The sequence below is a fragment of the Pleurodeles waltl genome, chromosome 5 (genome assembly GCF_031143425.1).
Source record: "Pleurodeles waltl isolate 20211129_DDA chromosome 5, aPleWal1.hap1.20221129, whole genome shotgun sequence".
Classification (NCBI taxonomy): Eukaryota; Metazoa; Chordata; class Amphibia; order Caudata; family Salamandridae; genus Pleurodeles; species Pleurodeles waltl.
This window is the reverse complement of record NC_090444.1, coordinates 355219137-355235327: the sequence shown is the minus strand read 5'-3', so window position 1 is coordinate 355235327 and position 16191 is coordinate 355219137. Positions and strand designations below refer to the sequence as shown.

Sequence of the window (16191 nt, the reverse complement as noted above, 5' to 3'; positions counted from 1 at the left end):
AACAACCTTAGGAGATAAACTTTTAAAGGTTTATTCTTCAAACATATACTTTTCCCCTTTGAACTAGACCTTTTAAAGAGTGCATCCTTGTAGTCATACGTGGAGAGGAATAAAAATAAAGTTCTGGGAAATCACACAACTGAATGAACAGAAGACAGATGAAGAGAAAGAACCAGTGGACTTGAAGACATAGATCTTTTGAGTTATTTTTCTCTTTAAGTAGGTCCTAGTTCCTTCTGGAATGGAAGTTTCACATCCAAGCCCAGATGGGTTCACCTTGGAGAGTTTTGACCTAGATTTCCACCTTTAACATTTTTGGCCACATAATTATGAATCAACATTACTTTAGTGGATGTAGTTAACTTTGAGAAACCTGTGAGGGTACTTAAAGGCATCTCTATTCTTGATGACCTATTAAGGTATTTGACTTATTTGTTAAGAGGTTCTCAGGGTTCCGTCCCAATAACATAATTTCTTTCATTCAGTGTTTGAGACAGTTTAGGTTTTGCCCTGTAGATACATTGTTTTTAATTTTTTTGTGTGCCTCTTAGGTCATAGTATGTTTTTAACAATAATAAACCCCTTGGGGATTTACCTTTCTTGTGGGTACTTGCAGAATCCTGATTGTACTGTTGTACTATAGTATTGTACAAGACAAAGGAACAATTCACAAGACAATAAGTTAACTCTCTAGACTTGAAACAATTGTAATATTCATTGCTCTCCTAACTGAGGAGGCATTTGGCTCGATTCACCTCCAATCCACCTCCAGTCAACCTTTAAATATCAAAAAGGACAAGTGCAGGATGACCCCGACCTTTTCTGCCCCGTTTTGCCTTCTAAGCAAGAATTATGTACTGAAGCAGTCTTCTTTAAATTAAAAAAACACATCTGCTCACTCACTGGGAGTTTGTGACAAACGAAAGAGCATCAAGAGCATGGCACAGAGCAGACAGGATTAACTTAAGAAAATATGTAAAGCATTTAGAAGTACCAAAACAGTTAAGATGTCAAAAACACAACACCATGAAAATATCACTCCAATTTATAAAAGTAGAGAATATTTTAATGACCAGAGTGACACTAAAAGGATCAAAGTGCAACATGGGATATAGAGATATGAATTTTTAAAGTTTGAACTGAATTTTAGCATCAAAAAGCTCAAAGCTGCAAACCCTGTGCAACGCTAGACTGGTACAAAGGTAAGTTTTAAGGCTGACCGAAAGGGAGAAAGGATTGGAATCAAGGACAAGGTTGGTCAAAGAGTTACCTTCAGACGTTTTTCTGGAGAATATGTGGTCATCAACAAGTAGGCGGTGGGGAAAGCTGCAATATGGATCTGAGTCAGGGTTTGGCGACAGCTGGATGCTGGAGTGTGGGATCTTCACGTTGTTGTTCATAAAGATGGGGTAATTCTAAGCAGGTGACATCTAGCGTCTGTGCCCAGGAAGGTGTTGACATCAATCAGCTTGGGCTTGAGTATACTCTAATATCATCCAATAATTTGAGGACCTCAGAAGTAGCACTTGGGGGTCAGGATTCACTTCTGCAGATGCCACCATCAGCCTCCAGAGCAGGTCCAGATAGAATTGGTCAGTTGGACACTTCAGGGAAGTGGGCTTTTCAGCCTTAGTGTTACTGAAGCTTAACAGGAGGTCATTCAATTGACCCTTGGAGTTCACCTCTTGGTCCTGGGTACAAGTGGGAGGGCCCAGCCAAAAGGGTTCTCCTCATAGGTCACAACATCAGATATGCTTCTTCTTCTGTCTGCCACAGGTGCAGCCATGTTTTGAGAGGGCCGCTAGTGGTGCTACATTTATGTCCAGTGCCAGTCTGAGGGTGAGGAAAAGTCCTGGCTACTCCCTAACCCCAGGGATGGCAGGATGCAATGATTTATCTAAGGCTGTCACTGACACTTTTCTTTTATAAATGTTGGATTGAATTATAGTTATTCTAAGGTGGCTGGAGTGAATTTGAGATTACCGAATGGATTGAGATAATTACTTGATCACACTAGGAGTTGTAAAGTATTTCCAGGTTATTGATGTACTGGTTATCGACAAAGATCAGATCCGATGTGTGGCTGGCTTTGAGGGTTGGGGTACTCAAAAATAGTGACAGGCTGTCAAAAAGTTCTACTACAGGGCTGCTGTAAACATAATGTACCCTGAGGTTTAAAGGGTACATATAGCATATGGCTAGGTCCAAACTAGAACGCCATGGTGAGTAAAAAATCTGATGGATTAAACCCAGATCTGTGTCTGGGGGTGAATGTTTGATTTGGTCTACATTCCGTCCATCAACTGTTCTTTTTGCATTTGTCGCCCCATTTGGGAAGGGTTTGCCCAGACGTAGGTTCCGTGCTCACTATGCCACCAGATTGAAGCTAGCCTGGCTGAAGAGGGGTGATACCCGAAACCGGTCCCAGGATGCTTGTTTCTGGTCGAGAGAGGACCTGGCTTGGCAGTTCAGGTTGGACTGTTCCCATGAGGAACAGGGTCAAGACTGATATGCATATGGCTGGGTCCAACTGGGGTGGCATGGTGATCAAAAGAACAATGGATTAATCCCAAATCTGTGACTGGGAGTGAGTGTTTGCATTGTTCAGCACTCCGTCCATCATCCTTTTGTGTTGCTAAAGTTGCCCTAAGTGGGAAGGGTATCCCGTGCTCACTGTGCCACTGGATTCAAGCTAGTCTGGCTGATGAAGGTTGATACCCTGAAACCGGTCCCAGGATGCTTGTTTCTGGTCCAGGGAGGACCTGGCTTGGCAGTTCGGGCTGGACTGTTCCAATGAGGAACAGGGTCAAGACTGATTTGCATATGGATGGGTCCAAACTGCAAAAGAACAATGGATTAAACCCAGATCCTGGGGGTGAGTGTTTGCATTGTTCAGCACTCCGTCCATCATCCTTTTAAAGGATCAAAGGCTAAAGCAGGCCCACTAGTAGCATTTAATTTACAGGCTCTGAGCACATGTAGTGCACTTTCGTAGGGACTTACAAGTAAATTAAATATGCCAATTTGGTATGGGCCAGTGTTACCATGTTTGAAGGGAGTGAGCATATGCACTTTAGCACTGGTTAGCAGTGGTAAAGTGTGCAAGGTCCAAAAACCAGTAAAAGCAGTGTCAGATTTGTGGAGGGAGGCAAGCAAAAAGTTGGGGGGTGACCACCCTAAGGCTGTCAGCTCTAACACAGGAATTTCCTACATTTTCAAACAATGCAGTGTCTCCTTACCCTCTGCTCTTTCTCAAGATCCAGTTCTCCACCTAAATTACAGAGAGCGAATGTGTTATTTCTTTACAGATTAAGAAGGTTACAAACAGTTTCTGAGGGATGTTTCTTGATTCTAACTTAGACATATATGTCATTTGTGCTAGCATAACTTAGAAAGAGAGGAAAACATTGAACAGAGTATTCACGTGTATACATATGGGATGAAGAACCTCATACTGTACGGTAAAAGGATGTTGCAAGTCACTGAGGAATTCTATGAGCATATAGAGAAATTATACTAAATGCCGAAATTCCTAATATGTTCATGGCTCTCCAAGGTGACTTGCAATGGCCTCATCACACAACAGGTAATATGTGGTCCTTGTTGCATGTGGCAGTCTATCATCCTTCTCACAATCCACTTTGGTGCTGTGCTCATTCCTATAACGGAGGCAGTATGTTTGCTGACATGATGCATGACACTATCAACCACGCACTTTTGATTGACTGCCTGGCCATATTGGGGATAGGCAGTTTAACCCTCAGCCTAATAAAATCTTTCCTCACTGACAATGTATCACGTTGCCTTGGGGGCTTTGTCTCAGACTATTTTTGTCTCCGTTGTGGCGTGCCGCAGGAATCTTCATTGAGTCCCACCTTGTTCAATCTCTATGTTACCCTTCTGGCTAAATTTATTGAATCCTTCAATTTTTCAGTAATCCCAAATGCCATTAATACACAAATAGTGGTTTCAATCTCTGAAAATCCCAATGCCACTGCTGCCATATTGAGCTCTTGTATGATAGAAATAAAGAGCTGGATGAACAGGAACTTTCTCAAATTGAATTGAATTGAAACAGTGGTCCTCCTTTTAGGGGACAATATCTCTTTGTGGACTCCCAAATGGTGGCCCCAGGAAATGGGATCACCCCCTTCACCTATGCCGAAAGTGAAGAACTTGGCTATTATCTTTGATAAAAAGCTCTACTTCGAATATCAGATCAATAGGCTAGCCTTTTCTATGTCCTAAAGAGAATTAGGAAAATTGGTCATTTCATTTCTCCTAATCCATTAAAGATGGCGATTACCACCCTTATACTATCCAAACTGGATTAAAGCAATGCATTGTTCCTAGGCATTAAGAAAAGTCTCATTCTAAAATTTCAGATGCTTCAGAATTTAGCACCTCGGCTTTTGATGACTATTCCAAAATATAAATCTGCTGCTCAAGCCATTAAGAAGCTTCACTGGCTTCTCAAAGTAAGGAGAATAGAATTCAAAGCCCTCTGCATTGCCTTTAAGGCTATATACAAAGCTGCCCCCAAATACATTGAGGATGGACTCATCTGGTACCAACAATCCCAATAGCTGATTTTGACAGACACCAGAAAAGGGTGTTGCCCAAGGTTAAACGGGCTTCTTGGGGAGGTAGAAGCTTCTTTTTCAGAACAATACAGCTTAGGAATGCTCTTTCTTTATACCTAAAGAACTGCCCTGATTTGCTGAAGTTAAGGAAATCCCTGAAAACCTGGCTTTCTACACCATAAACCTAGTATTCTTTACTACTTCCCTCCTTTTTTTCTCTGTAGCAGTGCAAGCGCTAAGACGCTCTTGGGCATTCAAGCACTATACAAAATATGAATCAAATCAAATCAAACTGTAATTAGTAATGGTGTTGGCGCATCCTACCTTATATTTGTTTTGATAATTAATTTGTAAGGGGACACGTAAGGGTAAATAACAATTTACCCTCATGAGGTCAAATGAACCTTTCTACTCAGATAGGAGTGAGTGTTTGGCTCTAAACCAAACCAAACAATACCATCATTAATCAGGAATTTAAACACACCATGACCTATTTGGCCATAAACCACCACACTAGTTTAGTAAAGTTCAAACATTTATTGCCCCCCTAAATTAACAATGCTAAGGTCACATAAATCAAGTGCAAAACCATATTATTATAAAGATACATTAAAACACAAATTGACCAAACGTTCTAAAGAATCTGAGCTTTGACAGAATATGAATTATTAGGCACTCAAGAATTACCATACAGAATAACAGCAATATCAGATACACAATTGAGATTGAATGTATTGAGTAATTATTCAGAATCAGTTATAGTGCTCAGCCAAATTCAGAATGTGACATTCTAACTATTACCCTAATTAGACAAAGCATGTTGGGCTTCATGCAAAAAGAAAAAGAAGACAAAACTAATCTGAAGAACAGCTATGGCGCTAGCAAAAATAGCGGTTGAGTTTCTATAAGGGAAAAACATGAAAACATGTAAACCTACAAGAAAGACAAATGCACATATCTTTGTTATACCTTTCCTTAATGGGTTCAGAAGGCAGCAAAGTCTTCTTCAGTTGAGTATCTTCTGATCATCTTCAGTGGACAGTGACACATGGGAAAACAGTTCAGTAATATTTGGCCTTAAAGCATCTGAAGTGTAAGTGGCACATAGCACATTATTTCACTTACAGAAATAAATGCATATCTGAACACAGCATGGACAGTAACTGCAGCAGAAATAAGTCTCTGTTCAGCATGAAAGAAAAATAAGTCTGCACTTGGGCACAAAGGAAATAAGTCTGACTGACATCACCTAAACTGCTATATTAAAGCACCAGAAATAGCTAGGTAATATACCATTGGTCAGGCTATGAGGTGGTTAGGACAGAACCAATTACAGCTGATACACATTTCTTCCTCACATTCTTGCTTTCATTTTTTTCTCTCATTGGTTCAGCTTCTTCAACTGTTATCGCCAGTTTCTGTTGCACAGATAAAATGTTTCAAGCTACATAAAACTATTGAAAGCCATTGTTTTCTGTGGAACATTATCTATCAAGAAGTTAAATAAAAATGTTATAAATGTTACAGCATGGGAACATTTCTCTCTGACATTAGATCATCACACAGGATGTTTCGTAAAGGACGGAAACTTTCCATTGCCATCAACATCTTCTAAGCGTCACATTATTTCATTCTGAATTAGCTTAACATAGGCCTGTTTAAAAACACAGTTAAATGTGCAGTACAACATTTCATAAAACTCAAACTATTTATTTTCTGAACATGTAATTACTATTTTTTCATTACTCTCAGTCAGTAAAACATAAAATACATTTAATTAGACAGTGATTTATTTTAATTTTTGAAATATTTGTGTCAATTATCAGTGTAGGCCTCATTTTCATTTCAGCCTTGCACTTTTAAACCCTGGTTTTTCTTTCAGTTAACCATGCTATTTTATTAATAATTTTCACACTCTAATAATGGAGAGAGCTCTACCGATGACAGGGAAGTGGCTCAGGGCTAATTCTAACTGGTGTATGCTTACTGCTCCAAAATCCAATGTTTGTTTTTCTGTTCTATCGTCAGTCAGTAGAGTGTTCCAATAGGCTTATAGCATTTTTTCATCTAACTGTACTGGTTGTTACATGCCCTCTCCCTTGTTATATTATAACTCAGGTTCTAGGTCTTTAACAACTTGTATAGTCCTCAGCAGTGGACTGTAAACCCATATTAGAGTTGATCAGCTATGTCATTTTCTTATTGCAGGTAGCTAGGGACATCACAACTTGGCCATATTAATGATATTAGAGACAGGCTTTCATACAGGGGTTGCAAGTTGCCATGCATTATGATAAACATTTGCTAGTATTAACTGAGTTTTATGTATTTATAAGCAATACAAATTACACATTTAATGGTACTGAGTTCATCGATCTCGGAAGAACTGAATCCTAGCTGAGGGCCTGATTTAGGTCTTGGCATTGGGAAATACTCTATCACAAATGTAACGGATATCCCGCCGGTCATATTATGGTCACATCATATCCTAGGGGGATCGTAATACGGCGGACAGGATATTCGTCATGTTTGTGATGGAGTATTCCCTCAGTTTAGACCTAAATCATGCCCTTAGTCTAGCATGGGTTCGATCTCCTAGACAGCTTGGTATGGTACAGAAAATGCATTGTCCAGAAAAGTAAGACCTACCTGTCTGATGTGAAGCCTAAAATGTCAAGATATGCTAAGTATATTTTTACTTCGGTCCATCAAGGGACATACTAATGCTATACTCCTGTTTTTTCCCATTCCATTATTTGAAGATTTAGTAGAAGACAAAGAGAAACCATCTTCTGAGCTCAGTGAATCACAGGAGTTTGTAGATGCGGAGAATGACATCAACTTGTACAGTGACGGTATATGTACTAATAATTTATATGCTGTATGGCATTTTAGTGTAATGTTCTATCATTGTAGAAACTGAAATTGTTACTGTGGTGGAATTCTGTGTGTTTGTCATATAGCATTTTACATAACAATGTCCTACAGGTGATGTCACGCAACCTCACAATTGGCATCCTGAATGCTCTCATTGATCACATCAGCCATAACCTCCACTGATCACAGTGAAACCCCAATTAATCACAAAACATGTGACAAAATTACTTGATTGCTGCCTTTAGTGCTGTCAGAGTTGTGTAGTTTAATTGATGAAGATTACCTGATCCTATCAGTAATGGACATGATATATACCTACACACCACCCACAAACCCTCAGCATCTGCAAAGACAATAGGGGACTTCCAGGGCAAAATAGTTTCCACAGTGCATATATCCATTAGCGTTCAAAATATTTCTTCTCTCAGCTTTACGCACTATCTTCCACAGAAAGGCAGTCGTTCTCTAAGGTCACTTTCATATCTTTACTTGTGCTCTCACCTGTATTGAGGCCTATTTTCAAAGACACCTTTTCACCTGCCTATGATGCATTTATAAACGCACCTTAATTGTCAATGGCTGAACTAGAAGATAAAGCTAAATCAGAAGTAACAACTGCTAACTGTTCTGTGGCCAACTCTACTATTATCTTTGATTGGAATATGATTCCCATTCTGAGTAGCGAGGAGTCATCTAACTTTAATTAGGATTCCAACCTGATTTTAACATGTCATCTGCTCAGTGACCTCAGAGTTTCTGATGTGATAATCTCAGAGTCCCCTGCCCTTGTCCGGTGAGCTCAGAACGTTTTCAGCATATGATAAGACAATGGTTCCATTATAGCACATGGCTTCTGATATGTTCTACGAGAGACCTTGTCCTCCTGACATCGTATGTTAGGCCTTTGCTTGAGACCCATATACCTCTCCTGGATTGCTGTGCTCCATTGCCCATCAGTATTTCTCTCAGAAACTTCAATAGTATCTACTCTGTTAAGTCCAACTCCTACAGTGCGCAATCATCTCCCTGAACATTTCTAAATTGACTAAATTAGATCAGGGGCCAATCCACCTAGATTGTAGACACTTACTAGGAAACGTCTTAAACATTCTGATCTCTTCATCCTTAGTTCACTTATAATGTTAATGCACATTAATGCAATGCTTGTCAAATAATCTTTTAGAACACTCTTGACCAGTTAATGTTGACATTGTAAATTCTTAGGGCCTGAGTTATAGTTTGGAGGATAGTGCTTGCCATTTGGGAATTATAGAGGCCACACAGAGGGATCTCTTCACACTGGTCCTGTGGACAACTCTCTTTCTTGACAGGAGGTGCATTCATGATATATCCTGCCCAGTTAGGAAAGGGTTGATGGATGCTACCATCACCTCTGATGGTCAGACACCAACGCTCATATTTATTCTTTTGTTGCGCCGCATTTGCTTCATTTTGTGATGCAAAAGGGTGCAACACTTTCAAAATCTAATTGTGCTTTGTAAGTTTGTGCCGCTTTTTCATCAAAAAATGATGCAAATATGGCACAAAACAAGTATAAATGTGGGCCCAAATGTTTAGTTTTTTAAAAGTAAACTCCCAAAGTGGGAGGTTTTGTTTTTCAAAAAAGAACATAAAATAATGGCTCCATACCCTTGGAGTTTTCTCAGAGGGGATGGGGATGCTAGACATATTAGCCTTAGGGAGTTCTTCCTTTAAACCCTTTGTCTTACTCCTCCATTGTTTCTGATCTTATTTGTGTTGGCCTTAGGATTCTATGTACTTTACCACTGCTAACCAGTGCTAAACTGTGTGTTTTTAAATCTTTTATCTCTGCTTCATTCTCTCATAAAGCCTACATCATTCCCCTGGTAGAAAGGAACACTCCAAAATGATTATTCGGGCTAGTATGACAATTGTTGGACCTAGATGTAATGTATCCATTCTGTGGACTAGAACATAACTTTGTTATAATGTATATGGAGAAGACAGCATCACAAGTTTAGGCTTTCTGTGTACTGTAATCATTGCTTTAGATTGAAATATAGAAGTGCTCTCCAATGCAGTGTATTATAGCAGTGCTAAGAAGTGCAGGTACTCCTGTTTTCAAATTAAAGGCACTCACTACCATACAGTACATGTCCTTTTAAAGTACTGACTGTAATCATGTTTATATAATATGTTCATGTCTATTAAGACATGCATTAGCATATGAAAGAATTGGGACTACAATATGGCACCCACTTAGTAGGATGTGGAATAATTAGGTGCGCAAGCGACTTTTAAATGGAGGGTAATATGAAGATAATTCACGCTTCTACTTGTTTGTGTGTAGATGATAGTATTATATTCCCAAGTTTACAAACTGTTCAATTATGTTGCATATCATAACATGTCATGTAACTATATGTATGCAATGTGTTCATGAGTGACACTGTGTGGCAAAAGGATGGAGTTAGTAAGTTGGTGACTACTATCGGCTATTTAGTAAAGGTTGACATCGGGTCTAGTTTTGGACCTGTGTAGTCATGCCAGATATTTTAACATACTGTTGCAGTACGACAGTGTCTGATGACACTGTTTTATATGTGGGAATTGGGAAAAGAAGACTTGGTCTTGTTTTTAATGTGTGCTAAAACTTAAGTATTTTGCAAACAGATTACGTTTCAGATAAAAGAAAAGCAGGAACTTCCAACTCTGAATACATTTATGCTTCGTAGTATGTGGTCTACTTTTTGAGAAACCCTGAGAACATAGTGATGCTTGGCTCATATATCCTCACCTGTTAGGAGTACATCAATAGTTTTCCGAAATAGTGCTGATCCTAGTCTCTGTGGAACATGTGTAAACAGACACTTTGAAGGTAAGTGTGGCAGGCTGGGTGTAATCGTTGAGGACTGCCTAGTTATAGCTTCATCATTATACTTGATAGAAATGTATGCATTATCTTAAAGGATCATTCAGAGAACTCTATGACTTTGATTACAAGATTCTATTAAATTTGTGAATTTGGGCTAAGAACATATGGACAAGTTATTGTGCGGACTCTTAGTGCACTAATTGGTCTAATTTGTACATGTAGCCAAAGACTAAGGATGTGATTTATAGTTGCAAAACCCTCACTCTTCCTGCCATATTTAGATTCAGGTAAACTGTAAATCTGCTATCAAGGGAGCCCACATTGGCTGCATAGACAATACTGTCACTAAATGCTGAGGGAATACTGCCATCAGGGAAGGGCTGTACACCATCCGTCCTATCTATGGCAGACTTTGTAAAGTCCGGTTTATCAACGACAGTGACAGGAAAAAACAATAATGCCCCCTGCAGGAAATTGGGTTACTAGTTGGGGGGGAAGGGGTCAAACCTTTCTCAAGTAGCAACCAAAATTCTTGTCTTTGTGAAACATAAGCAAACCCTAAATTAACCTGTTCTCAACCCTCTGGTCATTTGGCACAAAGCAATCCAGCTTAATGTAGAGGCAATGATGAAAGTATTCATGCAGCATTCCAAACACTAACAGAGTGAAAACACAACACAAAAATACCACACCAACGTAGACGAATAGAGTTATATTTAATAAACTATTTGAGACCAAAACTAAAAAAACTCCAATTCGCAGAACCGGACGTATGCAATTTTAAAGGGTTAAGTAAAAGTGAGGCATTAAAGCATGAAGTGCCAACTGTAGTTATCTGGTAGAGCTGTACTTGGACAAAGTCATAGGTTCAGGCTAACTGTAATAGAGCACAGGCCAGCTACAGGGACTCAGTTAGGCCCATTGAATAAAGTATCTTAAATACTGGTGTGCTGTCTGCATGGCATTGCTTGACGTGGCTTTGTGTTGTGGTTTCTGAGGGTCTGCGAGGTCTGTGATTCAAGATCCTGCATCAAGTTGCATTGTGCTGCATCGTTTCCGATAAATCGGTTCAGCAAGGCTTGCATCAAGTTCCAATAGGGTTCGAACTAAGCAGCAAGGTTTGGTGAAGCTTTGTGTCACTTAGCATCAATTCTGTTGAAGCTACCAGCCATGGGGCAAGAATCTGCGGGGCTCTATATCTCTCTGAGTTGGTTCCTATGAAGCTTTTACCTGTGCAGTCAGGCTTTTTAGGGTTTGTGCCAGATTTGGTGAGGACCACTGCCTGGCTGGTCAAGCTCCTTCAGGCCCAATTCCAAGGGTCTAGGCTTGGGATGTCACCACTTGAGGGGACAGGACTCAAATCAGGCAGAGTCCAGATGCAGTGTTCAAGGTGGTTGGAGCCTTTTCTGTCCCTAAGACTGTTATCAGAAGGCCATCCAACTAGCCCTTGGAGTCAATCTGGTGGTCGGGGTTTAGGATGCAGCTTCCTCCTTCTCACTCAGACATCAGGGCAGCAGAGCAGCAGTTTTTCTTGCAGAAGAGGAACACAGCAGTCCTTATGAGTCTTCCACAGGTCCAGAGGTGTACTGAAAAGTTAGGTCCCAAGGTCCAATACTTATACTACGTTCCAGCTTTGAAGTAGGCACAGGTTCAGGAGGTTTCCTCCTGCAGAGGTGCTTGGAATGTCCTGTATCCTTGTCTGTCCTCAGCTTGTCTGCAGACACAAAAGACTAGTGTCAAATCCTCTGTGACTGTGCTGAGGCAGAGGGTTTGCGATATGCAAGTGTGGTAGGTGACAAGTCTGCTCCCCTATCAAGTCAGACATGGTCCATCCTGCCAATACCTTTTCCCCCATGGTCTCACACTCTGAGAGCACTATACAATACCAACTACCAGCTTTACCTAGTCAGGTGACATAGGATACACACTGCAAGCACCAAATGGTTTGGGCAAAAATATGGCAACATTCTAAAAGTGGCATTTTCAGAATCATAATTTAAAGTCCGACTTTGCCTTTCAAGAGAATTTTAAATTACAATTCTTCAGACACCAAACTCAACATTGTGACCTGCTTGCAATTGAAAGTTATCACTTATTCTATGTAATAAGTTAACCCAATGTTATTTTATGGGAGAGGCAGGCCTCGTAGTAGTGAAAAACAAATTTGAGAGGTTTTCGATATCAGGACATATAAAAATCAAAAGCACATGTACAACCTTTTAATACTCTGCACCCTGCTCAATGGGCTGTTTAAGGACTGCCCCAGGGGTGACCCATATGTATTAAAAAGGAAGGTTTATTGGTCCTGGCAAAAGGTTTATTTTTCCAGGTTGAAATGGTAGTTTAAAATAGGACACACAAACTGCAATGTCAGGCCTCAGGCATGTTTAAAATACCTACTTAAGTGGTGGCACAATCAGTGCTGCTGGCCCACTAGTAGTATTTAATTCACAGGCCATGGGTACATGTGGTACCAGTCCTGCTGGATTCTTGGAAGTCGTAATCTGAGGAAAAGCCCACTGGAGAAACCCTAAATAGCCCTCAGAGGAGGATTGGCTACCTAGTCAGGTATACACCTATCAGGAGGGGTCTCTGACATCCCCTGCTGGCACTGGCCACTCAGAGGCCTCCAGAGTGACCCCACACCTCTTGAAACAAGATGGCATAGGTCTGAGACACACTGAAGGAGCTCTGGGCACCACCCCTGGGGTGTTGATGTACAGGGGAGTGGTCACTCCCCTTTCCTTTGTCCAGTTTTGTGCCAGAGCCGGGCCTGGGGGTTCCCTAAACCAGTGTAGACTGGCTTATGCAAGGAGGGCACCATCTGTGCCCTTCAAAGCATTTCCAGAGGCTGGGAGAGGCTACCCCTCACCCAGCCTCAAACACCTATTTCCAAAGAGAGAGGGTGTAATACCCTGCTCTCAGACTAAATGCTTTGTTCTGCCTTCCTAGGACTGGGCCGCCCACGTGGCAGCAACTGTAGCTGTAGAGAAAACCCCAGATAGCTGGTTTGGCAGTACTGGGGTCCATAGTGGAGCCCACAGGATGCATGGAATTGGCTTCCCAATACGAGATGTTACATGGCCATATTCGGAGTCACCATTGTGAAGCTACATATAGGTATTGACCTATATGTAGTGCACGCGTGTAATGGTGTCCCCGCACTCACGAAGTCCGGGGAAATGGCCCTGAACTATGTGGGGGCACCTTTGCTAGTGCAAGGGTGCCCTTACACTTAGTAACTTCGCACCTAACCTTCAGCAAGTGAAGGTTAGACATATAGGTGACTTATAAGTTGCTTAAGTGCAGTGAAAACGGCTGTGAAATAATGTGTGCGTTATTTTATGCAGGCTGCAATGGCAGTCGTGTGTAAGGGTTTGTCTGAGCTCCCTATGGTTAGCAAAGGAAATGCTGCAGCCCATATGGATCTCCTGGAACCCGAATGCCGTGGGTACCTAGGTACCATATACTAGGGACTTATAAGGGGGTCCAGTATTGCCAATTGAAATTGGTAAATGTAGTCACTAGCCTAGAGTGACACATTTAAGGGCAGAGAGAGCATGAGCACTGATGTTCTGATTAACAGAGCCTCAGTGACACAGTTAGGCACTACACAGGTATACACATTAAGGCCACAAACTATGAGCGCTGGGGTCTGGCTAGCAGGATCCCAGTGAGACCGGCAAACACATACTGACATACATGTAAAATTGGGGATAACATGCCAAGAAAGATGGTACTTTCCTACATCTTCTATCACTTATTGAGTGAGTATGTTGAGACAATGGATGCAAGGGATTGTCTTGTGTGTACGCAAATTCCTTTGTCAGTTGAGGAAGGAGTTAAGTACCATAGCCTTCCGCTAACATACGGAATAAGTTGTAGTCTGCTACTAGCAAGATTCTATGACCAGGAGTATATCCAATATTTTTACTCCAACCACGATGTAGTGTTTTTGTTTGTTCCTATTATTAGGTATTTGAGTAAAGTAGCTAAGGATTATGACATAGTATTAGTTAGAGGATTCTTTAAACCTACACTAACGTTTTGGCACAGCTTACGCACATAAAACTAATCTTACATGCTTGCTTACATCATTAGAGAAGAGCTTCTTAGGTCATACTAATGATAGGAGAAAGGCATTAAAGGAGAAGTTAGAAAAAGGCTTAGAGAAAAGGACTTGATTATGCTTACACTGCAATTAAGACACAAGGGAAATTAGCATTAGGTGCATTCCACGTAGGGAAGCTTTGTATATATAGGCCAAAATCACTCACTGACACTTTATTTGTGGGTATGAGTGAATGTAGGCATGTGTTTTTGTTTTAGAGTAAATGAACTTTTATGTTGAATGGTGAGGACCCTGCAATTCTGGGGATTTATTATATTTGTGGACTTAATGCTTATTACCATCTTCCTAGAGGATGGTATGGGACATGTTATTTGGGGATAGTATTCCCTAAGATTTATCAGATAGATGACTTGAAAAAGTTTCCGAAATTGACTGAATTACATCATAAGAGACAGAGGAAGGAATCCTCTTCTGCGGTAGTGGGAGATATATTTAGTGCAGTGATTCCTTCATTGGCAGTCCTCCTAAACTCGATTAAGATACAAAAGTTGTCTACTATTGTGGATAACATGCTGACAAATTTCACAAGGGCAATACTCCTAATAGATACTGAATTGGCTGCGGCTAGAGCTATGACTCTTCAAAATCGCCTTGCTTTAGACATCCTTCTAGCGAAGGACAGCAAAGTCTGTAAAATGCTTAACTCTAGCCCTTGCTGCTCGTATATTCCTAACAACAGTACAGAGATAAGAGACTTACTTACTAACCTGACTAACTCAAGTAGTGATTTTAAGGAATTGAAAGAACCAGGTGTTTGGGTAAGGGTTGGAAAAGGACTTGCTTCAGTGGGACATTGGCTTAGTAATATTTGGAATGGGGTATTATTAAACATTATACAGGGAATATTGATTGTAATTGCTTGCATACTAGGATTATGGGGATCACGTAAATTGTGTCAAAAGATTAAATAAAAAAAGGTCTAATAATAATCAGAGGAGGGAAGAACGAAACAGGGAAAGAATCTATAGGGAAGATTTGAGAAGAAGACAAAATGCTGAGGAGACTGAATTATGAAACTGTTGATGGGTAAAAGTAGTGTGATGACATATTTGGTCATCAGAGGAGGGATTGTTAATGTAAAAGTCTTAATTAGAAATTATTAATGAATGTTTATGTATTCTGAATAATGAAATTGTTAGAAAAAGATTAACATAGAAAATAATTTGCACGTTTGAAATTGTGACCTTGGGAAGCGACCACCAGAATTAACGAACTATATTAAAAGGGTAATTACCATAGAAGAGATATTGAAAATGTAATAGATTGATGTAGTAATATGTCATATTGAGAGACATAACCTACGCTTTGCATTAATTGTAGGCCTTAACTTAGCTAATGTCTTGGCCTGGTTTTGCCAGGCCTCATGCAGAAGTTGCATTTCTTAACGCAAGCTGAACTAACAGTGAACTGTTCATTGTTTAATAAGATTTGTTTAGCTAAAGCTTCTATGTGAACCGATGGACAGGAGATGATGGAACTAGAAATGTAATGATTAGTGTGTAAAGCGCACTCGGTGTACTTTCCCAGGACTCGAACAATGAAGACACTGACTGAGAAAGAAGATGCAACATTTTCGATACCTGACGAGCCGGATGATGAGGACATCAACAACATGAGAACTGTGAAATATTAGAATTCATAGATTTGATTTACAAAATGTATTAGCTAGGGAAAAATCGTATGATTAAGTGACCAATTAGGAATTGGGGGATAGTCTGGGTGACATTGATTTAACAATATGA

At 40.3% G+C, this 16191-nt stretch overlaps 1 protein-coding gene across 4 annotated transcripts in view; it reads left to right on the top strand.

Moving 5' to 3' along the window:
• The window catches only part of MACROD2 (mono-ADP ribosylhydrolase 2), a 5612477-nt gene that overhangs the window by 5462651 nt on the left and 133635 nt on the right, over window positions 1-16191 (top strand). For all 4 annotated transcript variants that reach the window (XM_069234098.1, XM_069234097.1, XM_069234096.1 and 1 more), the window contains one exon: window positions 7346-7438. In XM_069234098.1, the coding sequence (XP_069090199.1) occupies window positions 7346-7438 (93 nt within the window). The remainder of the gene's footprint in view (window positions 1-7345; window positions 7439-16191) is intronic.